Here is a 27,731-nt window from a genome sequence, read left to right as displayed (position 1 = left end):
GTTATCCAAGGGGAGGTTACTCTTGCCTGATTCGCACATAAGGGAACAGACAAATTTTAACTATTTTTATAGCTACATTTTTTAGCTAGGAGGGCTGGATTTGCAAGATAGTGGTCATACACCTAAGGTATTATGATAAGGCATTATCAAAGAAACATTTTACTCCAAGGTTTTGACTGCTTGTGGAAATATACAATGATCTGCTGAACATTCATATTTTTAATCAGTTCAGAACTTATAAATTTACAAATACATGTTTTTATTACTTTTTCAGAGTGAACCAGAGACTTTGGGGATTGACATTTGATAAATGGCAGTAAAGGAAATTACAAATATTGCTGGTTTATTGTATTTGACTCTGTTTCTTGGAAAGTTACTGGATGTGACCCAATTCCTTTCAGAATAAAGAGAATAATGCTGGGATCACTCTGATCATGTTAAAATAAATTTGCACAACTGACGAACATCATCGATTCAAGGAATAATAAATTGGTTTCTGACATTTACTTACACAAGTTGTAAATATGTAAATTCATTTATATAAATATAACTTTCATGAGATTAAACAAAGCATCTATTTATTATTCATCCAAGGAATGTCAGACTTCTGTCTGAAAGAACGTTTTGTGAATGCAGTGAGTATGGTTTGTTCCTCAAACTTATCTACACTTTATTGTATTTAATACAAATGCATTTGTGTTGATTATTGTATTTTCCTCCTTTAATATAATAAAATATTTGTGTATTCTGTTGTATAATGGTAGCTATGTAATTTTTCTTTTCTTTGCATCCAGAGTATATTTTGACGCTTATATAAACTCACATCTGAATTCCTTAACTCATTAATTCCTTCTATTAGTGTTTGCACTATCATTTCCTTTTTATAGTTCTATCTGCAATTGTTTGCATTAAGGTTACAAAAAGCATACCACAATTTCTGAGTACCCCCCCCCCTTTAAATTCTTGTAAAAAATAAAAGATTTTCCTACATCACACAATGTAAAGGACCAATTTTGTTTTTCATCTTTATGTCTGATTAAAAGTAATCTAAATAGTTTGTTTTTACCAAAAAGAAGATATAAAAGATCAACTTTTGTGAGTATGTTTGTGTGTGTGTGTTTGTACAACTCTTTCCAATGTTTATCAACTTCCAATTTCATTTATATTGGCTGTAATACAACTAGCAGATACATTCTTTATAGTTAGTTACATCAGTACTGTACAATGTTTTTTTAATTTTTGTTATGCAACAAATAATCTGAATCAAATGCCATACATTTGCATTTAGCATGCTGTTTAAGTGACCTCTGACCTCTGTTTCAAAGGGTGGATATATGTATATGTATATTCTTGTATTTCAACCAATTTACATACATGCTGGTATGTCACACCAAGTTACATACAAGGTGTGTGTATGTATGCATGTTGGTATGTCACACCAAATTACATACAAAGGGTGTATATGTATATACATGTATGCTGGTATATCACACCAAGTTACATACAAAGGGTGTATATGTATACATGCTGGTATGTCACACCAAGTTTGATACAAAAAAGTGTACATCTATAATGTTGGTATGTCACACCAAGTTAAATACAAAAGGATGCATATGTATACTGGCTGGTATGTCACACTAAGTAACATACAATGCATATCGATGTCCACAGGCTGGTATATTACACCAAGTTACATGAAAAAGAAGTACATGTATGTATGCTGCTATTCCAAGCTACCTACAATGGTTGTAAATGAACACATACTGATATGTTAGATTTACCACTGAATTCTGAATAAAGTATTCATTGGAAGAGATAAATGCCACAAACTTATGCCTCTGTGTTGTATGCACAAGAGAGAGAGAGAGATTATTTACTCTGATTGGAGGTAAAAATTCCATTAAAACAAGAAACTTTTTTTTCATTCCCATGTAAGTTTTTGTTATTTAAAATCTGATACCTAAAAAATTAATACCCACATGAATTTTGAGTAAATGAAAAAGAGACTAGTCTAAGAAATAACACTGCTTCTTCCATGTACAATTTCATGCTGGTTAACGCTTCAACCAAGGTAAACTGACATTCAGATTCAACTAAATGAACAAATTTTGGACACCACTATGTATGTATGTATGTTGTTGTTCTAGGGTTTAACGCCATTTTTCAGCACAAGATAGGCTATACATCGCGGCCAGTATAATTGGTGGAGGAAGAACCCTGGAAAAACCCAGGGAAGAACCACCGACCCATGAGAAGCTACTGGCAGGCTTTCCCATGTACCCACGCTAGCCAAGCCTTTGATGTGTGTGTATGTCTGTAGGTATGTATGTATGTGTGTGTGTATGTATGTATGTATGTATGTATGTTTATGTGTGTGTGTATGTGTATGCTGTATCAGTGATATATAACATGAGATGTATAAATATTTAATTAAAAGTCATGTTTTCTTATTCGAGTTTCTATTTTTATTCACATTGATTAATTCAATATAAGACACACTTATGATTTAAACACTGAAAGATGGTTTTAATGAAGAAAGTAGAGCACTACAAACAAATGGCTAGATTCTTGAATTCTCAGCAATTCATTTATTGCGCATGGAAATAAGTGTGGCATAGACACTAAATGAAAAAATGAACCAAAAAGAGGCAATTACAATATTTTAATATATTTACAGCTGATCAAAGTCATTATCCTGCTTTAATAAACATAACTACCAACCATAAAACTGTTTCTCTATCTCTCATTCACTTCCTTTGGTTGGTTTGACTTAACTTTTATCCTCATTCATAGATCCAGAGACATTGTCGTATGACATGAGTGAAAATCCTCTATACTTGTTTTTTCATGGATTTTTGCTTGTATCTTGCAATGATGGTCTAGAGAATGCAAAAAGGGGAGGGGGGCAGCCTTTGGATATTTTCATATTTAATTATAATAATACATTTTTACAACATAATAATAGGTTAAAGAAACAACAACAATTCACTTGGAAAATGGGGATTATTAATAATTTTTATCATTATTTTCATACATCACTATTGATTAGTAAGCATAAATTTATCGTTGATCTATAGGCCAAGAATCAGCAGCACATAGTTGCAAGAATTTTTATATACATGTATTACTGCACCATGGGCAGATCACAATTTGATATACCAATACTATTGGTTTATCAAATTGCTGATCCCAACACTTTAACAGCCATGTTATTTTTAATGTATTTGATTATATATATATATATATATATATATATATATATATAGAGAGAGAGAGAGAGAGAGAGAGAGAGAGAAAGAGTGGTTTCTATAATACATATGTATGTGTATGATATTCTGTTTTTTGAATTGTACCTAATAATTTGTAAACCTGCTCAATATTTATGGACAGAATAAAATACACAACAACTGATGATGTAATTTATTCCTGTTTATTGCCTGGTTATTATAAAATTGTAGTCAACAAAATGTATGGGTTCATCAAAAACTATAACTATTGTAAAGTTCAATACACACGTATATCAGTTAACTTAACTCAAATAAACAAGAGAAGTTAACAGTTACACATTTTTAGCATTTATGTATGCACATAAGTTACTGCATACATTAGTAACCTATAGAAATACAATGGTCATGATGGTGTATATGTGATCTCTAAGCTGATCTAAAAAATAAACTCATTTTAAGTTTAGAAATACAATAATTAAAGCCGTTGATATTTTCATTCATCCTTTGAAGATTAAGAGACTTTGCAAGTGGCACATTAACAATGTCTCAGCAAGGCACGTTAACCATTTCTCAGTAGGGTACATTAACAATGTCTCAGTAGGGCACATTAACAATGTCTCAGTAGGGCACATTAATAATGTCTAAGTAGGGTATATTAACAATGTCTCAGTAGGGCACATTAATAATGTCTAAGTAGGGTATATTAACAATGTCTCAGTAGGGCACATTAATAATGTCTAAGTAGGGCACATTAACAATGTCTCAGTAGGGCACATTAACAATGTCTCAGTAGGGCACATTAACAATGTCTTAGCAAGGCAAGCTGATTCTAACAATTGTAATATATGAAAACTGGATCACAAGGTGAACAATTGTTGCGAATGACAAATAGCATTTATATGAAAATAAAGTACTATTTATAATTGTATAATATTAAAGGCAAAAACTTAAGAGACAATCAGTAAAAAAATATCACAGCTGAAAAGCAAGACTTTGATATGAAAATATGAAAGAATGTCCTTATGAGTTATGAAAAAGTACTTCATTGAAAGCAGATATTTATCTACAGAAATACAGCTTGCTCAAGCATACACCTGCATTTTTGAGTCACCAAATGGTACACTACCAATAACTGCCTTTAACTTTGTCATGCAGTCTGCATAGGTGAACAGATAGCAAGTCCTGTTTAGATGATTAAAATATGCCTGATTTAATATACAAGTGAGTGCTATGCTGAGGTAAATGCTAACAGGGACACTGAGATAACATTGAGACCTGCATAGCAGATATGCAAAGGTCACAAGTATTTATGACCACGGATATTCTGTCTCATTGGTTTGACATGATAGAAGGAACAAAACCAGCAAAAAAATTAAAAGATTATGTAAAAGCAGAATGTAGCTTGCAAACAGGTATGACCAAAATAAAAGGGGTTCCATACCATATTGGCCAACAAACAGGTATGACCAGGAGAAATGGGCCCCATAGAACATTGGCAAACAGGTATGACCAGGAGACAAGGGGCTCCACAGTACATTGGCAAACAAACAGGTATGACTAGGAGACAAGGGGCTCCATGGAACATTAACAAACAAACGAGTATGACCAAGAGACATGGGACTGCATGGAACATTGGCAAACAAACAGGCATGATTAGAAGACAAGGACTCCATGTAACATTGGCAGACAAACAGGTATGACCAGGAGAAAAGGGCCCATGAAACAAAGGCAAACAAACAGGTATGACCAAGAGACTAGAGCTCCATGGAACATATAGAAATATACTAACATGCTGACATATAAAAATAAAAAAAATTGCACACACTACATGTAAAATGTATCCTCTTTGTGATAAAAATAATTCACAATGTTATCATGTTCACAAGCCAATATAGATAGAAACTGGAGTCTGAAATCAATGTCAGAATGCTTACTATCAACCTTTTTGAAACTGAAATTAATAAATGAATACAAAATCTAATAAAAATTAATCTGCATAAGCTTACTGAAGTACAAAAATGCTAGCAGTGACTTGGTCTGGTTTTCAAACTTACTCCAAATAGTACTGGTTATCCATTTCCATTCTGGGCCAATTAAAGAAGTATCTAAGTGAACACACAATGCAATGCCACCATTCCTTCAAGAGGAATAGTGCCGAGATATTTTTTTTAAATGGTCATTATGACTGTTTTTTACCTGACCCCAAGGTCAGATATGTCTGATTTTCAAACTAATTTACAATATATTTATGTGAAAAGCTGACATTAATGTAATCAACTCTTCAGGAGAAGTAACCACAAAATTTTGTAAAAGATGGTCATCAAGGCAGCCATTTTGGAGACTGGATCAACATCAGTTTAATTCAGGACCAAGTACATACTGCTGAAAGTGTTTAACTGAAAATCCAACATCAATGCAGGAAGATTAGCGATAACAAGATTTTCATGATGGCCTTTGCAGAAGTCAGATTGAAAACCATGTTTGTGTAGGAAAAACAACTGATTGTAAGAAGTGTTAATGTGAAATTTCCATGTCGATATGACCATAATTTCAGACGAACAAGACAACAGAGTAATTAAAGGCCTAAATCTTGTGTCCTCTCTGAACTAATGGCTGTAACAGGAAGAGAAAATAAGAAACAATTCATCTGAAGAAATTAATTTTAAATAGTCTCAGAGTGACTCTCTGATGAGCAGTTGTATTTCATGGGGATAATAAACAAAAAAAATTTGACCAACATGTCCTTGTTTTGCTTTTCTAAAAAATTCACATTATTGGATTTCTACATGAGGATCCTTCACATGAGCATGTAATTGACAAAGGGAATGATGTCGCAAGAATCAAAGCTCTCTTTCTGATTCTTATTTCCTCTGTCTTGGTAAGTAACTGGAATGTCCATCACACACTTGACTTGATAAAAGACTTTCTGGCAACTACAGCTATGACTGCAAGAATCCCCAACCCCAGTGTCCACCTGAATATAGCATATGAGATTGGTCTCTTGTTCCCACTCGAGGTCTGGGGCTGCCCAAATGGACTTTCTAGATTGGCAAGATCACCACTTGATACCAGATGGGGACGAAGATCATATAAAATTTCTATAGCAGCTCTCTTGCCTGCCTGTACTGCTCCACTCATGTAGCCACACCACACCATGGCAGATTCTGTTCCTGCAAAGTGGACCCTGTGGGATGGTATTTAAATTGTAGAGATCAGGAAAAACAGTACATTGTGAAGATATGCACAATGAAACAAAGTTTATCTGACATTTAGATATATATTTCTAAAATTTCAAAAGACTTCAAATAGCTATAAAACAAAAGCATGGTATAGCATTACTAGCCACAATGCTAGTTTTACTAATGAAATTTTGTATTTCCTACATATGCATGAAAATGGACGCAGTGAACAGATGCCAAAAACTCTATACATATACAGATAGGTTGACTAACTAAGGATGCCTTTATGCTAGATGCTGACCTTTAAACTTATTTTATATGCTCTATGTTTGCATTAAGGTCTACAATAATAATAAATGGTTACAGGTTTCCAAGCTGCTCAGATAGGGATGTTTCTTTATACAATGGAATCCCTACAACAAGACAAACCACCAAGAAATCCCAAACACGATTTCTTTGCACATTATGAAATTGAGACTGAGCACAGTTTATTGTCTCATAAAAATACAAAACTGTGTGGATATGTGAAAACATGACATGGATAGCTTAGTTTTTTAAAAAAAAGCCTGACTCACTGGTCTATTTAGTTGCTATATGGCAAATGAATACACAATCCAATGTATTTGTACCATGCAAATACTAATAAATGGTTTTGTAACATCACAGACTTTTGGCAAGTGTCAAGCATCCAAAACAAGAGATGGAAATTACTATTACACATCCTTGGCTAGGTCCACTGAGGTAAATAAAGTTGAGTAACTTGTGAGAGGGCATAAAAAGAACTAACCAGAGTGGATTCATACATATGATCTTTTGATCCAGTGTATGCAATTATGCTAATTATGGGGAAATGCACATTACTTTTATTTCTCTAAGACTCACCAAAATGATTGTAAATATACCTTTCTCTGTGGTTTCCTTCCAAACTGCAAAATCATGATGCATGACCTTACATAAATCAATTTTGGAATAAAGGCCACCAAACTAATTTCCTCAATATGACTTAATCACTGAATAACAAGATGACGTTGTGCCATACTTAAAACTAGCATTCAACCTTTCATTCTTATTGGTCTAAGCCCCACACAGTATTTCTAAATTGCAGTCCCAAAGAGTAGTTCTAAATTGCAGTCCCACACAGTAGTTCTAAATTGCAGTCATCACTTCCGCTGGCCCATTAATTACATTAAAATGCTAAAATTCTTGACCCCATACAAAATAATCCCTGTTCCCAACTTGGAAGGGCTAAAGTTCCATGATAACTCTATCTAGGACATTATGGGTCATGCAACAGATCATCCAAATCGGCTACTATAGCCTAACTGAAATTCTTCATTGCCATCCATCCAACTAAGTGGCTCCTATCTAAAGTCATTCATTAGCTGCTGGCCCCAGAATTACCCTTCTGGGCGTAGTACCTGCCAAACTGGTTCCTGAGCCCTGAATTAAAGTTCCTCATTGCCCCAGGTCCTACACAGCAGACTGGTCCCCCCTCTGTGTATGGCTCCTCATTCCAGTTCTTCTCTCTGTAATCAACATACTTGAACACCTGGTCCCCAAAAAACTCTGAGAGGGACTTCAGGACAGCAGACCTTCGATGGGAAGCCTGGAGAGATTGGAGCAAGTTATTAGATGTATGTAACACCTCTGATGAATGTCACCTCTCTTCAACATTAACTCGCATACCAAGCCAGTGCCTGATTTCACCAGGATTTATTTTCTTCTCTCTTTCTACATCCCTTATACATTCACTTGCCTAAAGCAACCTAATTTATTCCATTCTTAAAGTGGCTGGTAAAGAAAGTTTCTTTGTTAATATTATATTGTGCAGAAATGCTGATTGCACCAACACTGTCTGATATGATGAATAATGTTTCAAAAGTTCTATACATAATCTTGTCTAATTGAAGACTGGTATTAATTGATCCAATAATCTCTAATCTCAATCAAAGTAAAGAACAATACTACAAACCTTACTACTGTAAATAATGGATAATATGAACAGTTTTAATCCGATGACCTTTCACATGGACCATTTTCCAGTTCTAGCATCCGGCATAAAGTCAAATTCAAAAGGACATTAAATGTAACATTACACATAATTATGTCATCCCCTACCACCAGCATGCCATTTTGAACCCAATTTGGTTCAAAATTTAAAAATACTAATTTATTTTAAGTTTCTCAAAAAAGTGCTTAAAATACTTGCACAGCTCTGAATTGAATTATTGCACAATGCACTTTTGGGAGGTATCAACAAAGTGTGTCATATATGCAAAGTCAATATCTTTTATCAAATAAAGAAACAACCAATATATACAAGATGTACAATAATACCTCCTGCTGTCCCCATTGTATGGCTTGCTGACCACCAATGAACCCTATAAGGGCTGGACTACCCCTACACGTGGTCCCATCATATACCACACAAAGTGGCCCTCTGTCACACTCACTGCAGGTGCTCTCACCTCCGTTAGTCACCACTTCTCCTGACTGACCAGCTTGCCTCCAGAATGTCTGACATACACACCATCAAGTAACATTTGAAAAATAAAGCAAGTGAGTTCAACAAGGGCATTTTAATTCTGATATCATGCATGAAGGTAGAGAAATTACGGTGGTATCCAAATAACAGACTCGATGACCAAAATTGAATAAATGAATATGTCTCAATGATTGACTAGAAAAAATGTTCTACTGTGTGACAAAATCAATTTAGCTAGGCATGAAATTACTTTAGTATGTTCAACACAAATCTTATAGGAACTATTTTACATCTTGTATTTTTCTTGCAAGGCAGCCATGAATATTCGAGTTCACTAGAATTGTCACACTTAAAGTTATGAGCAATACTGTTGCAAGACCAGGTAGAACAGTTCATAAAAACTGTAAACACTTTGAAAACCAAGTCTTTCCAAGCCCAGTTAGGCTTCTCTGAGTCATATTTACCTGCTCGTAGGTGACGATGACCTTAATCATGGAGCTAAAAGGCATTCTCTTGATAAATTCTATCTTACTGAGTGGCAGAGGTGGATCAAAGTGGATCTTTTCTGAAAATGTAATACATTAAATGACAAAGGGATAAAAGTGGATCTTTTCTCAAAATACAATCCACAAAATGCTGAGTGGCAGATAGGGGGGTCAAAGTGGATTTTTTTCTAAAATTTAATACCTGAAATGACAGTAAACTTCAATTTAGCATATAAGGAACTATGACTATATAGTAGTCCTGAGTCAGCAGATAACTGTTTCAGAAGGAGTAAATGCAATAACTGTACAAATATACAAACTGTACAAATTAATATACAAACTGTACAAATTAATAAACAAGAAGATCAACTATAGCAAACTGAAGCAAATATTTGTTTGATGAAGGAGTAAAGAAACATGATGTCCAAAAATATATGTATTCTTTACTAATCTTTTACAGATTAATGAAATAAGAGTAACAACATTTACAGAGTAATAAACACAAAATAAGCAAAGAAGATTAATTCTGTATACCAGTCTGTGGTGGAGGTGTGGATAAAATTAGTTTACTGCTTCGATACTTCTCACCAGACACTGTAGTAACCAACACACCATCATCAGTCTGCAAACAGACAAAGCCTTTGTTTTACTCTCAGATACAAAAAAAGGAAATTACCACCTGTGAATGTCTCTCAATAAAATAACTTTCTGGTCACCGAGTTAAATTTCTTACAATTCTGTTCCTCCCAATTTATGATCTTTTTCTTTAAATCTGCATATCATGTTGTCCATCATGATATGCAGATTTGAGACAAAATCCATGTATACGCAGATATGCCTAATTGGGATTTTTTCTACTTATTTAATGTATTAATGGTAAATATTACTTGCTCATACTTCAATAATTGATTTTACACTGGCAATACATCATTTACAAACTTAATTATCACTTTTCATTTGAACCTACTGACTCCAATTTACTAACTTGTTGTATTGCTGCTGCAGGCTTTCCCAAAAGGATCTTATCTTGGCCTATCTTATCAGACAAAGCTTTTGACACTCCCTGGGCTCCATCCTGCAACAGAAAACAAATGTAAATTTGGGTACCATGATTCTAACCATAATATTATAATCTTTGTTCCAGGTGAATCATATGGAGATCCAGCATGAGGTTATACAGGTGAAGGAGATCCAGCATGAGGTTATACAAGTGAATCATATGCAGATCCAACATGAGGCTATACAGGTGAATCATAGGGAGATCCAGCATGAGGTTATACAGGTGAATCATATGTAGATCAAGCATGAGGATATACAGGTGAATCATATGGAGATCCAGCATGAGGTTATACAGGTAAATCATATGTAGATCAAGCATGAGGCTATACAGGTGAATCATATGGAGGTCAAGCATGAGGCTATACAGGTGAATCATATGGAGATCCAGCATGAGGTTATACTGGTGAATCATATGGAGATCCAACATGAGGCTATACAGGTGAATCATATGGAGATCCAGCATGAGGTTATACAGGTGAATCATATGTAGATCAAGCATGAGGATATACAGGTGAATCATATGGAGATCAAGCATGAGGATATACAGGTGAATCATATGGAGATCCAGCATGAGGTTATACAGGTGAATAATATGGACATCAAGCATGAGGCTATACAGGTGAATCATATGGAGATCAAGCATGAGGTTATACAGGTGAATCATATGGAGATCCAACATGAGGCTATACAGGTGAATCATATGGAGATCAAGCATGAGGCTATACAGGTGAATCATATGGAGATCAAGCATGAGGTTATACAGGTGAATCACATGGAGATCCAACATGAGGCTATACAGGTGAATCATATGGAGATCAAGCATGAGGCTATGCAGGTTAATCATATGGAGATCCAGCATGAGGTTATACAGGTAAATTATATGGAGATCCAACATGTGGCTATACAGGTGAATCATATGGAGATCCAGCATGAGGTTATACAGGTGAATCATAGGGAAATCCAACATGAGGCTATACAGGTGAATCATATGGAGATCAAGCATGAGGCTATACAGGTGAATCATATGGAGATCAAGCATGAGGCTATACAGGTGAATCATACGGAGATCCAGCATGAGGTTATACAGGTGAATCATATGGAGATCCAGCATGAGGTTATACAGGTGATGCTTGATTTACATCATAGTTGCATTCATGAGCTTCCTGAATTTGACATAAATCAGAAGTAATTTTCAAATAGGATACTTGTATATTAAGGAAATTCTTGAGCAAATTACAACTTTTTCAAGTAATGATTATTTATGCATAATTTTCAATAAATTATGTGAGCTATGTGCAAGTAACAGCATAAGGTGCCAGCAATGAAGAAAAAACAAGAACATGTTGCAAATTGAATGTTATTTCCTCATTATAGATGGTATTAAAATGAAAGCAAGTAAACAGAAATGGAGTAAATCAAGTGTCACCTTTACTGGGCAGGTATTTAAACAAAATAACATATGAATGTTGTGTGACATCGGGAGTAAATTCATTTTGTCTTCTAGCTGCCAGCATTATTTACCCTAATCATTACATAAAAATCGTGTGAAATGGGTTGGTTTTGTATTTGTATTTAACAGCATGTAAGCACAATACTGGTTATGTGGCGCTGTCTAGAAGTTCTAACATGTAAATAAAAAGAATTATAAAAAAAGTTTAAGGAAGATAAACCTTCAAAAAAGTAAAAGTAAACATGGACTACTAAAAGACAAAAGGTAATGATGCTAAAATTCTGTAAAAGATATATAAAAAAATACAAGTTATAAAATCCCATAAATATTGGGTCAAAATTGTGTATGTAACATTCCTTCAACAAGTCTGAGATTTTCTCTGGTGGGATGTGAGTACACAAGAATGTGTTTCAGTGGACACAATCACTCTGGCCAAGGTTCACACTTCAAGAGGTATGCATGAGTCATGTATGTATGTCCTTTATGTGATCTGCACCATAACACCCCATCTCTGCCTAGTTTATAATTTACATGCTAAAGCAGTGGCGTCGATAGGCGGGTGCGGACCGCACCGGGTGACACCATCTCCGAGGGGTGACACCAAAATGAAAAATTGCAAATTTTACAGAGCACACACTGCTCGGTCTAGTCGGATTTCATAAGCGGATAACCGATCATAGTTAAATACATGACTAGCAGGCACAGCAGTGGTGTCGCTAGGGGGATGTGGACTGCACCGGGTGACACCATCAGTGGGGGTGACACCAAAATGACATTACTAAGGATTCTGTATGGTCTGTTACAGAAGGAGGACCATGGGGGTGACACCATGAGCTACCACACTGGGTGACACCAACCCGAGTGACGCCACTGTGCTAAAGTACAGCATATAAAAAAATGAGACATTATTTGGCTACTAACCCGTCTCTGCAGCTGGTCAAAATTTTTGTCACAAAGAGCAAAATCAATATGGATTAGAACCAGAATGCAAACACAAAATATGCTGAAAAATTATTTATATTCAGCACTCACTTAAATGATGTGTAACTTTCACTGAATGATCGTGAACTGGAATTCTGCAATGAGCATGATCATGTGCTCTGAGTGTGTATTACATTACTTTCATATTCTTCTTTTAAAGTTTATAAAGCTGTGCTATTTGTCCTTTTTAGTGACCTGACATGTTTTGAAGTTTGAAAAGAACCATCTGCTCTAACACTGTCCATCATATAACATCCACAACTGACACTGTAAAGCATTTCATTAAACATCTGGCAACAATGTCAAGTATACATTAGTCCATTAACTAACAATCTTATTAATTTAATTAATCTGTGAGGCAAAGTTAATATTTGAAGAAACCTGTTTCCTTGGAAATGGTCATATACAGAAGCTTTAAATAGCAAATAAATTAAGTACTCTTAACCTTTTTTATGCAGTAGTCATCTTTTTATGAATATTCTCAAATTTATATGAGTTGAATTAAAGAGATAATAATAAAAAATGACATAACTTTTTATTGCTTTATTTTTATTTTTTTAATTTCTTAATGTACCAAAAAGCATAATCCATATACAAGCCAGTGTAAAACATAATCTGATGAAAAAAAGTGTAATGATTATGCCAAAAGCATAATGGTTGGCATTATGATATTGCCAATGATGAGCTTGATGATTCAAAGTTTGTTTGCAGAGTTCCATTCCACACATTAATTATACAGAACATGGCAAATTATATAATATTTTTATAGTTAGTATATAGAATCTTCCATTACACACATTTGAATGCATATCACATTTGGCTGCTTTATCTGCCCTTTCAGCACCCTGTACAAATATGACCAGCCATCAATACATAATACTTTTCCTGGATCATGTGAGCAAATCCAGTTTCTGTAAGACTTTGGATATTACTATGCTGTCAAATTTAAAGTTTTTCAAGGCTTTCATTCTGAAAAAATTGTTAAAGCAATGTTAAAATTACAAATCACACACACACACACACACCCAACACAGATAACATCAAGTTACTGAAACATATCTATATGATATTTTACTTAAAGTACTGTTCATAAAACAGCACAATCTCATTGTTCTGATGATCGTATTATGTCAATAATGTCATCATTCCATATGTGAATGGAACATGTCACCAACTGCCTCTTCCTCAATACAGGTAGCAGGCTGTAGCAACCTTTTTGGATGTGTACTAGAGAAAAGCAGCTCATGATAAAAAGTCTTAGAGATTGGTCCTTATTATCTGTGGCTGTGAGAAAGCTGGACTTGTGTAATTGTGTAATATAATTATTTATGTGACCAGTGTTTGTGTGTACCAGGAGACTTTTATTGACACAATTTACTTCAGTGCTTTTCTTTGAAAAAAAGTGAATTGTGACCTTAAGTACTGAATTAATCTAACTATATTGTATTTAATGTACACTTGCACAGGAAAGTTGTCAGCCTGTAATTAGAAGTATAAATATTTGCATTGGTCTGTGATTTAAGCTGATTCTTCATTTAGTAGTGGTTCAATTTCAAATCACATAAAATTGCATAGGACACATCGTGCTGTTTTGTCACAAACCTTACTAACCTTATTTCACTGTAATTAGCTATTGACACTATAGATTTTTAATGGCATCATGAATGGTATCTGGTGCTGTATCTAATAATGTATTATTGCAAACAACATTCAGCTTATCCTATGGTCAAGGCACTCATATGTAAAAAAAAATCTGCTATGTCAAAAGATATCTCCTTCTAGGGGTGTACAGACTCCACTTTCCCACCATTTTTGATAAGTTACTATTTTAGTAATTTGTTTTAAACATTTTATTTTGGTTTTATAAAAAGCTTTTCTTTCCTGAAATGATATTCTAATAATTATTGATGGAAAAAGTGAGCATTAGCAGTTTTGATGCAGATGACTGCAGGACATGTTCAAGAGCAATCTGTCCTCCAAGGTCATACCAAATTTACTGTGTGTGTCACAGACATGTAGCATAATGTCCCACCCAGTCACATTACTACTAACTTCAAAATGCTGAGCAGCAAGCCCGGCAGCTACTAGTACCATTTCTATAAGTCTCTGTTATGACTCAGCTGGGGTTTGAACCCATGATCTTCAGTATTTGAAGGGGACACTCTAACCACTTAGGCCACTGGAGCTGTCTGGTTAAATTTTACATTCAGCACTCAGATGATAAAACATTGTAAGGAACTGACCTTGACAGGTGTTTGATACTGTTGGTAGTAATGTTTTAAGCATTTATGTAACACCATTCACTGTCAGCATATTAGTTGTTTTATATTCTTTAGTTTGGGAAATTATTCAGATTAATCCAAAAAAGAAAATTCCTATAAATATGCAAACTCTGACACAGACAAATCCATGAGTTTAAAAAACCATAAACATTTCATCTTTTTTAATAACAAAATCATGAATATTGATAACTTTAAAAATACAAATGTAAATCAAACCATAGTATCCCTCACTTAAACCCAAGAAAAGTTGGTCATGATGACCAAGTTTTAGTTGGTTACATGTCCAATTGAAGATGCACCAACATTGTAACTTTCATAGAAAAAGATGGGAAGGTAATACAAATGGAGTACACTCAAAATTTTAAAACATTAGATACTGGAAAGCTGGCAACAGTGAACTCGACCTGTCATATCTTCTACTGTGGAATGCATGCTGCAAATTTTCCATATCAACAGATGTATTAAATTAAAAGTTACAGTTAGGACAGGAGGCTAGATGGATACATGGATGTACACTCATATACAAATGGACAGAAGAACAAAGTGAATCCATTATCACCAACCCATTATAACCCATCTCTTGAAGCATAAAAGGCATAAACAATGACAAGTATATCAGTATATCTCTGTAGATTACCTTGATTCTGAACTCCTGAGCTGCAAAGTCTTTGGCTTCAACAAGGTTCTTGAGCCCCCCAGCTGCAGCCAGATACATCAGGTAGTACAGCACAGAAAACTGGGAAGGCTCCATTCCCAACATGCATCTGGCAGCTGCCTCCACTGTCTCTTTGGCACCTGTGTAATTATATGACATATAATGTATACAAATATCTTGAACTGTCATCACCATGCCCCAACGATTCTAAATCTGTAGGGGTTCTTGCATGAATATTAATTTGAAATGAAATTTCTAACTGAGCTAGAGCTAGTTGTTCATGTTAGATTTCACTGCAACGAGACTGCCTTGCTAAAAGAAGGGAGACAACTCATAAGCTGAAGTACAGCTGTTTGTGTTAGATTTCTCTGTAATGAGATTGCCTTGCTAAAAGAAGGGAGAGAATTCATAAGATGAGGTAGTGCTGTTTATGATGGATTTCACTGCATTGATATTGCCTTGCTAAAAGAAGAGAGAAAATCAGTTCATAAGTTGAGGTAGAGCAGTTAGAGATGGACTCCACTGCCAAGGCACTGCATTGCTAAATGAAGGGAGAGAATCAATTTATAAACTGAGGTAGAGATGCTAATGATGGGCTTCACTGGCAGGGTACTACACTGCTAAATAAAGAGAGAAAAACAACTCATAAGTTGAAGTAGAGGTGTTAGTGATGGATTTCACTGCATTAAAACTACCTTGCTAATAGAATGGAGAGAATCAATTCATAAACTGAGGTAGAGGTGATAGGGATGGGCTTCACTGCCAAGGTACCACCTTGGTAAATAAATGGAGAGAAGCACTTCATAAGCCTAGCAAGAGCAATTAATAGGTTTCAATACAAAGGTACCAAAAACTATTATCATGGATCACCCCTTAAAGTAAGATTTTATCGGGTGAAAGTCACAGGCTTTGAGTAACCTTGGGTCAACAACCAGCATGCACATTATTAGAAGATAGTTCATGCACTGGTTATTACCTTGATTAGCTAGAGTAACTGAGGCATTACATGAAAAGTATTCAGACCATTGTTTCCATGCCTACTCTCTCACATGCACAATTAACCTGTAGAACAATTGAGTCAATGACATGGAAAGTTTACCATTTAATTCATACTTGCGCATGTACTGACCAGAATGGGCCTTCTGTGTAAGTTACGATGTATACAGCATGGACAAATCTATGTGGTCATCATCTAAACAAAAATACTTCACCTATATTAGGAAAGGATAAAACTGAGGTCACTGTTCTTTGGTTGTAAGGGTGTAGTACTAACAGATGTATAGCTTTTAATATACATTGGGTGAGAAAAATGCAAACACTATCAAACCTCAAGCTCCTGTGGAATAAATCTAGTTTGTACAAACAATTTACCGTATATACTCATGTATAAACCCATTCTCTTATAAGCTGACCACCAAACTGAACAGGTATAAACACTAAAATGTGCATGACCCGCGTATAAGCCGACCTACAACTCCTAGACATCTCAAGATGCACAAGGTAAGTTCTAAATGCATTTATTTAGGCAAAGTTATATTTTAAAAAATTACATGTACATTTATCTCGAGGTTGGCGTGCATGATTATTAAAAAGAAATGGTATAAACTTGTTTGAAAAGTAATTTATTATATTTTGTTTTTTCATTGTTTCTGCCTAATTTAGATTTGTGTATAATTTGATCAAACAATGACAAGAATTTAGCATTTGTGAGTTGCTGTAACACTACCTATCCCTTCTGACTCGATTATTGTTTGTTTATGCATTATTGCATTGGACATTTTATATCAGTGCACCGGTAATTACGTTTTTAATTTGCTTTGAAATTGTAAATACCTAACTCATTAAAATGTAATCCCAGTATGACAACACAATGAACAAACAATACGGTTCGAAGCTAATACCGTAAAAGTTGAGTTGTAGTTTGCTTTGATGTAAGCGACCATACACCATACCTATAAACATTCACGTCAGGAGGAAAAAAATTCTCCCGATTTTTTGGTCGCTCCATGCCTACCTCCAAATTTCATAATATTTTCTGATGTTTGCAGAGAACTCCCAATTATTACATTATGTCTTTGATTTTCACTTCTTCTAAACAAGAAAAGTACTATATGTTCTGTTGTATCACCTGTGAATTATTGTTGTGATCAAATAATTATTTTTCTTATAAAGAATTTGCTTCTTCACTAAACAGAATGTTAAGTTTAAACGTTATTTATGTAAATTAATATTTTTTTTACCTCTACAATAATACAAAAATAAAAAAATAAACCAGAACAAAAAAAGTAAAGCTAACATTAAAATCGTCCACAATTAATTTCAAATTTTCCTAAATTATTCGGCTTATACGTGAGTATATATGGTATTAAGAAATGCACAATGCACAGTTAACCTGTAGAAAGTAATCTCTTTAACAATTTATAGTCACTGAAATGGTAAGTTTATTATTTAATTCATACTTCCACATGCATTGACCAGAATGGGCCTTCTGTATAAGTTAGGATGTATACAGCAAGGAACAGTATATGTGGTCATCAACTACACATAAGTACATCAGCTATATTAGGAAAAGATAAAAGTTAGGTCACAGTAACCTTCTTGGTTGTAAAGGCGTAGTACTAACAGATGTATAGTTTAGTGTACATTGGGTTTGGTTCAGAAAAATGCAAATACCATCAAACCTCAAGTCCTGTGGAATAAATATAGTTTGTACAAACAATTTACTATGAAATGCAAAAAAAGATTAATCTTAGTAAATAAAAGCCACAGAAAAATAATCCACAGAAAGACTGCAATGTTTGCATGTGTAAATGGCTTTGTTTACTGCCTGTTTACAAAATAGATGGGGCCCCGAGTGGCAAAGTGGTATAAAGTGCTAACCATTATGGAGCACTGCCATCTCACCTCTGTCTGTGTGGGTTCAAGTCTCGGATTCAGCTAATGTGGTTATGTGAGAAAGCTTGTCTGTGTGGGTTCAAGTCTCGGATTCAGCTAATGTGGTTATGTGAGAAAGCTTGTCAGTAGCTTCTCGTGGGTTAATGGGTCATTCCGGGGTTTTCCCAGATTCTTCCTCCACCATTTATACTGGCCGCCATGTATGGCCTATCTTGTGCTGAAAAATGGCGTTAAACCCTACAACAACAACGACAACAAAATTTGATAAATGTCTAAAACAAACATGCATGGTGGTTGTTAGTGATGCAGGATAAATCAATTGCAATTAAATTATATCATTCCACATCTCTGCTTTCTGTTACATTCATTTTTTAAAGTATGTATGATTTTCACTCTGAAGTTTACATTAATAGAAAATAGCAGAAGCTGATGAGAAATGGTTGAAGTACACAATACACATCATTAGACACCAGACTGATTCACTCATAATGCTAATATAAATTTCATTAAACTACATTATTGACCTCTGAAACATATTTGTTAAAAGAACCTTTCATTTATTTAAAATAATAAATAGTTCCAAGTTGGTGAGACACTGAAAAGTGTCATTGTCACCATATTCCTATAAAACCATGTTATGTATATGTCCATGCAGTACATCTGGATGCACTGAACATTTTATCACATACGTAAATGTAGCAGTAGGAAAAAATATCACGATAATCCTACTGTTTTACTAAAACTGTCTGACATTCCATGAATACATATCTTACAAACAAAATCCTATCATAATATGAAACAAAGATGTACAGCAAATGTAACAATTGCAAGTTGAGCCAGGTATGGCATGCACATTGTAACAGCTGTCAGCTGTTCAGTAAGACTAATGGATAAATAGGGGATCGGTTGAGTTTCTAATAATTCTGATTAAATGGCACTGCTTTAAATGTTACTGTAGAAATTTTGGTTACCATTGTAGCCTTAGGTCACAGTGACCTTTAATTTTAAGAGTGTGGTACTAAAGAGATGCATACTATCATATAGTTAGATGATTCTAGCATAAAAACAGAAGGAGAAATAAATTTCAGATGCAAAATTTAATCCAAATAATTTTGCAACATAAAACCATAACTCGTAACACATTTTTCGTAGAAAAAGCTAATTTAACTGAGCTGTGATCACTGTTCTAATGTGAATATGTTTGACATGCCTTAATTAATATGTTTGACATGCCTTAATTATGACGATTATACTCACCTTGAGTCCACATATTCTCATGCAGGAAAGTGGCAAAGGTCATGGAATCCCATGATGCTCCATGAGGACAAGCATAAGGGTCCCTAATGCTGACCTCCTTATATAACCTATCAACCTGTGCAGAGTCATGAAAGATATTAGTCTATTCCGTTCAAGTTTTTAAAAAGAAGGATTGAAGAATGTTTACAAACTCCGTAAACCTAGTTGCACTCTTCAATTAAAGGTCAGACTCACTGGCATCGAAAAAGCCATTAATATAAATTGGTTGGTTACTTAATTTACTAGTACATATGATAACTTTGATACATAATTGATATCACAAAAAGCTTGTTATTTTCATTAGAGATGAGAAATACAGAAGTACTGCAAGGTAATTAAAATGTCTAACTTAATGCTGGTGTGCCTTTGTCCTCATCCCCACCCCAAGTTGCCTGTTTACATGGAATTTGAAACATCTTTTTGTCACACAAGTTTAAAAATAAAGCTGCTATCTGATCTTCACAAGTAAAAAAAGCAATTGGTAATGGTACTTTAAATTGTTTATGAATAATGGCTTTAGACAAATGAAACTATGATTAAATACCTTGTAAACTTGTTCATTTTCAACGAGATGGAAACCTCACCTTTCTCATGAACATATGTAGATCTAGAAGAGCTCCAAGTGAAAGCGAGGGGATATCAGCCAAATAGGTCCTCACTTTGTTGTCCCCAAGCTGCATAAACTTGATGCCTGTGATATACTGAGGATACGTTTCCAAGTCAAGCTCTTTTAGGAGGTCCATAATATGGGTCTGGCACCTGAAGAGTAAACAATTAGCAACAATAACATCCAACTGCTAGGACTTCTACGTGAAAGTTTTAGTCTGCATTTTGTACATTGGGAACAGTCTAAAAGGCTTGTACATGACTTGCCTTAAGAATAAGGAACAATAGACTGGTCTCACTTCGATCAGAAATGAGATCAGACCGTAAGTAGTGATAAAAATGTTTGAAAAAATCTAGTTCTACAGTAGTACCATGCTTCATCTTCTGACTTGAATGGACTTCCATTATTCAATCTTAATCTGTAGTCAAAAGTCTGAGAAATACTCTATATACTTGCTTATAATTCATGTCAAACTGCAAACAACAAAATTCCTGATCTGCCAAAGCAAAACACACCTGCAGACCAGGATATGTGTTATTTGTTTTACTGATTACTCCAAACAAAATGCACAGACCCAGATCTGCTGTGATGTAATGCAGGGTCTGTGCAGTTTGCAGTTAGACTTGACTTGCATATAAGTGAGTATTTTTGGTAATAATAATAATAATAATAACAACAACAACAACAATGAATACTGTTACCAGCTACTGCTATTTGCAGTCAGTGAAACTAAGAATATATACCTTTCTATAGTATAACAGGTTATGACTCATTAGCTTTTGACTTTATCACAAGGCCTTCATCACAGGAATGACTTCTGGACTAGAGTCACGTGATCAACTAAATGTTGACCATGTGACAAAACCCTTCTGTACAATGGCATAAGTTCCAATCCAGAATCATGGTTCAATACTCTTCCCCTTCCATGATTTCAATGGTTTCTCTTATTTTCCCCCTCAGGGTATTTTTCTCTATGCCAAGTACTCTGATGTTATCCCAAGAAATATGTCCTGATTCTTTGCAATGTTCACCAACTGCTGTCAGGGATTCTCTGTTGGTACACAAGTGTTCTTTAACTTTTATTTCAAGGCTTCTAGCAGTTTCTCAGATTAGTGGTCTTTTCCACAATTATCACACTGGAATGTATAGATGACTGAGCAATTCTTATTCAGAGGAGTTTGGTCAATTCTTAGTTTCAATAATAATAATAATAATAATAATAATATACTTCTTTATTTATCACGAGTACTGGTACCTAATTTAGTACAATGACTATTTTACCCTGAGGACATCTTTTGTGAAAAACGGAACAAAGGCGAAGTGAAATAGAGAAAGACAACTTTAAAACATTGGTTTAAGTGAGAAATCAGCATGAAAGAATACATTATTTATCTCAGGAAAGAAAGTGTGGTTTGTAGAGCAAACTGATTATTGTCCTTCTAAGGTGTTCAAATCATATCACAAATGTCTGCAACATCAGTTTTCGAAGATAGAAAACTATGATGATTTATCAGGCTGTTAGTAAGTTTATCAAAGGAAATTACAGTCCTTGAAATACATGGGTCAATATTTTCAGCCTATCTTTGACTCTGAATAGTAAGTACCAATATGCAAACAGTGCAACTGGTGCAATGATTTTCACACTAATATGGCCAATGATCACAACATTCACATGTATGCAGGTGTAAATATGCAGCTAAGAAAAAGAATTCCCATGATCTCAAGAATGCAAAACTAATTCAACTTCATATTCTCTTACCTGCCAACCCACTGCCCACCCAGATCCCAAATGTCAAATTCATCTTTACTTTTCAGACCTACTTGTTAATGTTCTTTTACCTGCCAACCCACTGCCCACCAAGATCCCATCTGTCACTTCCATTTTTAGTTTTCAGATCAACTGTTAATGTTCTTCCTCCAACACGGTCTAAAATAAAGAAAGATCACTCAACATTTAAAATGGTATTTACATCTGTCATGAAGCACAATGAAAAAAGTGCAAAGGGAAATAATGGCATAGGTTAAAACAAACTTCTAAATATGTAAAGAAATGGTCTTCACATTACTCTTGAACAATTGTACCAAATTATTGAACGAAGCAAAATCACTAAATACTTCTTGCCAAAAAGAACAATATAACTGTAACATTATGTTTTGTTATGATTGTTATGTACATTTAATTTGCATTGTTTGTTTGTTCATTTTTTTAAATTTTTTAAAATTTTGTTTTATGCTATTGTAATGTAATATTGTATGTTGGACTTAACATTGTCCAAAATCAAGTTTATTTTCTACTGGACCTGAATTAATTTGTGTTGGCATGCTCTTCAAGTATTGGTTTAACCTCAGATGCCTTTGGGGCATTTTCCAGGTCTTTGTCTCACAGGTAAGCCAACTACAGTACCTGCTAATTACACTTAATCTGTTCCAGAAAACGTCAGAAATTTGACTGCTAAACTATATTTCCATGTTTGAATTGAGTTCCAGTTTTATTGAGAGTTTTTTAAGCATAGAATTGAAATATGGGATCAATACTAAATCGTTATCCATTTGAGATCCTCTATATATTTGCTGTAAACAGCAGACGTACATCTACGGTCGGAATTACCGGATTAAGCTAGTGTTATAAAGAGGCCCTAAAAAATATATATAAAAAATATAAATATTAAAACACATACATTTTTGACTTGAATAGTAAACTGTAAAGTGTTTTTTCGTTTGCTATTCAGCCAGATAATACGACAAATATATCTGACATTTCAGTAATATTATTTACATGGTGGTAATTGATAGCCTGAAAGCATTTAGCGCGAGGCCCTTGAAAGTGCTACTTTTGCTATGAGGTTAATCCGGCACTGCCTAACCATGTTACCCTAAATGCGAATTGTAAGCCGCGATACGAGCCCCTGTGGCGTTTTCTTGCAGATGATGCCAACTTGAAGTCTTGCAGATTCTAAACACAAAACAAATTTATTTTGTCTCTGTCATATCTGAGAGAGAGAGAGAGAGAGAGAGAGAATGGGGGGGGGGAGGAGGAGGATAAGAAATTGTCTTACCTTTAGCTTCCAGGACAAGCACGCTCAGGTTGGGGTCTTTCTGCAGGAGGGAGTAGGCAGCTGTCAACCCTGATATCCCTGCTCCGATTACAATGACATCAACGTTTTCATCTGCCATTTCGCTGTGTAGATCAATCAATCTTAGGGTCCAAGTCTACCAGTCTAAAACTGGCTCTACGTTAACCTGGTTCCCTGTGCTGATAGATATAGTCATAAAAATAACTTTCGGTAAACACTGATAAAGGTACCAGTCTAACTATACAGAGTGCGATGCAGACATCATGTATTTCCGAGAGAATGGCAGATTTACGGTGAAGTTGTTTGCATTTACAACATGTACAATGGAGAAAATGTTGGCTCGGTCATTCTAAACACCACAGAGTCGCGCAAAGACAGGCAAAGACGGAACATGTTATTTATGTTTTAGTGCTACGTCACCCCCCCCCCAACAAAATATTGGGTGATGCGTCTTACGTTGTAGGCCTAAGTACTGTATTAGAATGAAATGTTGGAAAGCTCGTAGCTCGTGCACCCTGGATTACTCCCCCCCACCACCACCTACTGAGAGACACGGTAAAGGCTCTAGGGGTTTACTTTGGTTAAAATAAAAAAAAAAGAAGCTGTAGAAAACTATAAACATATTATCAACAAAATAAGAGAAAGTGTGAAAATCTGGGTCATTCAGCTATTATGTATCATGGAGCGGGCCCAAGTGGCCAAGCCTTATTTATACTCAAATATTAACTATATAATTAAATCCATAGATATGGATAATAAACTTTAAACAAAATAGACAATGGAATAATAGATTATATATGGAATCATAAAATGCATTATGTAAAAAAAAAGAGACATTATATAGGGCCAAAAGTAGAGGGGGGCTTAGGGTTGCCGAGCCCCCTACTACTAAAATTAACTAACATAATAGATTAAGCAGCCGAGGGGGCGAACAGACCGACTTTGGAAGCGTCCAAAATCCGAAATAAGCCCTCCTAAAAAAGGATTAATAACTTTAAAAATCAAAATAACTAACTATAGAGGCTCTCCCCAAGAGTCCCTAGAGTCCCTAGGTTAGTCCACGTTATTTCTCCAACTAAAAACTTGTTAATGGCGAGTATATTGCAAAAAACGAACCAACTTGAGGTCCCGCCCCCTCTGCTGCTATAATTAAATAATCATGTTATAATAAAATGGTACGTCCGGAATCTCATGCTGCAAGGATAGCTCGAGAACGATTAGAAGCAATCAAAAAATTTCTTCCTGTTAGAGATTCATTCAGAAAAAAACTACAAGCGCAGCAGGAAGCACAAGTTGAGTACGAAGAAGACATAAAAAACTATTTAAACCCGTCACTGCAGCTACTAAGAAAGCTGCAGCGGCTGTTGAAAAAAAATATATGGGGAGATATTAAGGAGGAAGATGAGAAGAGGAAAGAGGGTATTTTTCCAGTATTAGAACAAACTACAGCACAGACTGAAAAAATAGCAAGAAGAACCAAACAAACAAAAAAGATTTTACAAGATCTTCCAACTTATATTGCTGCAGCTCAACCTCCACCTGTCGATGAAGAAATACTTGAAAATATTGGAAAACTTAGTACTGAAGTCGCCGACGTGAGAAAAGAACTTGCATCTGAACCCAAACCAGTAGAAGAAAACGTAGAATTGATTGCAAGATTTAGGAAAGGGTTTGTCGAAGATATTAGAAATACTAAAAGAGAAAAATTACCCGAAACAATATTATTTGGTATATTTAATAAATAGTAAAAAGACTTTATAGAGAGAGAATAAAACAACTAGAACAAGAACAACTCTCCCAGCAGGAACCTTCATATCAACTTCCTCCACCTCTGCAACAAATAGAACAACAACAATCTTTTTCACCGCAGCAAAGGTTGATGTCGGAACTTGAGAGGTCTGAGGAGCTACTTAAAAAAGTAAAAAAAAAAAATCACCCTTAAGACTATTTAAGAAAGCAACAGAAGAAGGAGCAACGGGGAGTGGTCTGGGAAATAATTTTGTTTGTCCTGATAATATCCTCAATGACGTGTCACGGTTAGAAGTTCTCATGGGGGAAAACGTGCCGGAAATAACTCACCAGAAATAACCAATGAAGCAGCTGATATTTGTCGGCGATTATTTCAAGGTGGTATCATGGATATTGGCGTTTACCGGGAACGTATTGATGAGCTCGTTGATGATTAGTCACCGCGATTAGATAAATGGTAAATAAAATAAGATGATCGTACACAATAATCATCGTAAATCCGTACAGGTCAGAGCGGTAAACTCACGATTACCAATCTATAGAGCAATTTACGGAGATGGACTTGGTGGTGTTATTCAGGGATTATTTACAAGGTTAGCCCCAAAAGCAGCGCCTATTGCAAAACAATTATCGATGAAAGCTATTGATATAGTTCGTGAAAAAGCTCCTGGTGCAATTGTCAGTGTTGCTGGTAAGCTGTTCTCGGCGATCAAAGATAGACTAGCACGATTAATAAGACGAAAACGACAACCAGTAAAATTACCAAGTACTGAAATTATCCCCGCAGATGTCAGCAAAATAATAAATCAAGCTGCAAATCAAAAACTAGCAGCGTTAGCAGATCAAGGACTCGGTGAATCGGGAAATAATATTTCAAGTTTAATATCAGGAAGTGGAACTTCCCGAGGTGGAATTTCCCGAACGCGGTAATCAACGTGTTAGACGAAAATAATTACAATAAAATATTCAAGCGCATGTCCGACACAGCATTTGACATGGAAGCACCTGTCCTTAAAGATGAATCGGTACGTGATTATCAGTTTTATTCTTATGACGCACGAACACCAGATCAACGTGGAGGAAGAATTGAACTACAAGTTCATGACACAAGTAGATACTTTTTACCCGCTGAGGCTTTTATTGAGGTAGAAGGTACAATTGTAAGAACAAACAATGCTAATTACGCAGATGCAGTAAAAGTTGGTTTTGTCAACAACGGGATCATGGCATTATTTGATAGCGCCACTTATATGATCAATGGAAAAAATATCGAATCGATTCAGAATAATGTCGACGTTGCTATAACAATAATTGGTCTAGCAAGATATTCTGATGATTATACAAAATCAGCAGGTCCCACAATGATGTTTGTAAAAGATAATTCTGGTCACCCTGAAAGCGATCAGTATATTATAAGACGACCAAGAAACGATGCCAATAACACTGATGCTGATGTGTGGCCAGTGGTTCATGGTGCTAACCTAAATTTCAACTTGGGATTTGCAACGCGTAAAAATATGTTGCTAGGAGCCAATATAAGTTTTTCTTGTACAATTCCACTGTCGCATATTTTTGGATTTTGTAGGAATATTAAAAAGGTTATTTTTGGAGCTCGATACACGGTTGTTTTTATAAGAAAGGGTGATGATAACGATGCTCTGTGGAGACCTGCTGGTGATGCTGGTAAAGTAGTATTATCGAAACTTTCACTGTGGATGCCGGTAATGACTCCAAAGATCGCAGAAGAACAAAAATTGATTTCTTTCATGGACACAGGTGGTAAATCCTTGTTGTCATGGTTAACAACAAGCACAGATAGTATACAAACTGACGTTAACGGTCAGTTTACATGGCATATAGTATCACAACAAGGTATTTCTGCACCACGGCATATTTTTATTGCGTTTCAAAACTATGATCGTTTAGGTAATCAAGAACGTACTCATATGATATTTGATAAACTAGGTATCACAGATATTTCTTGACGGATAAACGGACAACAAGAACCAACAGAAAATTTACAACTAAATTATGAACAAAATCATATAGGACGTGCATATCATCGTTTGATGTCATTCATGGGACGTGATCAAAATGTAGATACTGGGTTGCAAATATCACAATATGATTTCAGAACTTTGTATCCGATTTATTATTTTTCACTGGAGCATCTTGATCTATCAAAACAATCTGTCGTTGATATACATCTTAAAGCAACGTTAAATACAGGTGGTGTTGATTACAGAGCAATCGCGGTTATACTCAGCGATAAAGCCATGTTACTGTTACTTGAAGGTGGTAGTGGTC

At 35.2% G+C, this 27,731-nt stretch overlaps 2 protein-coding genes across 2 annotated transcripts in view; one reads left to right on the top strand and one right to left on the bottom strand.

Annotated features, from left to right (window-relative positions):
* Nucleotides 1–1,096, top strand: part of LOC149805806 (unconventional myosin-VIIb-like) — a 61,099-nt gene extending 60,003 nt beyond the window's left edge. The window contains exon 22 of the mRNA XM_089950505.1: nt 275–1,096. Coding sequence (XP_089806631.1) covers nt 275–307 — 33 coding nt within the window. The 3' untranslated portion in view covers nt 308–1,096. The remainder of the gene's footprint in view (nt 1–274) is intronic.
* Nucleotides 1,097–3,414: 2,318 nt separating this feature from the next.
* LOC149805805 (putative flavin-containing monoamine oxidase A) lies at nt 3,415–24,068 on the bottom strand. The gene is made up of 11 exons (XM_089950506.1): nt 23,658–24,068; nt 22,441–22,528; nt 20,579–20,753; nt 19,956–20,070; nt 15,786–15,943; nt 10,362–10,451; nt 9,911–9,998; nt 9,356–9,456; nt 8,744–8,923; nt 7,825–8,012; nt 3,415–6,411 (listed from the first exon to the last, which is right to left on the bottom strand). The coding sequence occupies exons 1-11, from the start codon at nt 23,773–23,775 to the stop codon at nt 6,126–6,128; spliced, it is 1,587 nt and encodes a 528-aa protein (XP_089806632.1). The 5' UTR covers nt 23,776–24,068; the 3' UTR covers nt 3,415–6,125.
* Between the last annotated feature and the right edge of the window lie 3,663 nt (nt 24,069–27,731).

Source organism: Sinohyriopsis cumingii, chromosome 2 (genome assembly GCF_028554795.1).
Source record: "Sinohyriopsis cumingii isolate HCF-2022 chromosome 2, ASM2855479v2, whole genome shotgun sequence".
NCBI lineage: Eukaryota > Metazoa > Mollusca > Bivalvia > Unionida > Unionidae > Sinohyriopsis > Sinohyriopsis cumingii.
The sequence above is the reverse complement of the archived record's forward strand: the minus strand, read 5'-3'. Positions and strand labels throughout refer to the sequence as shown.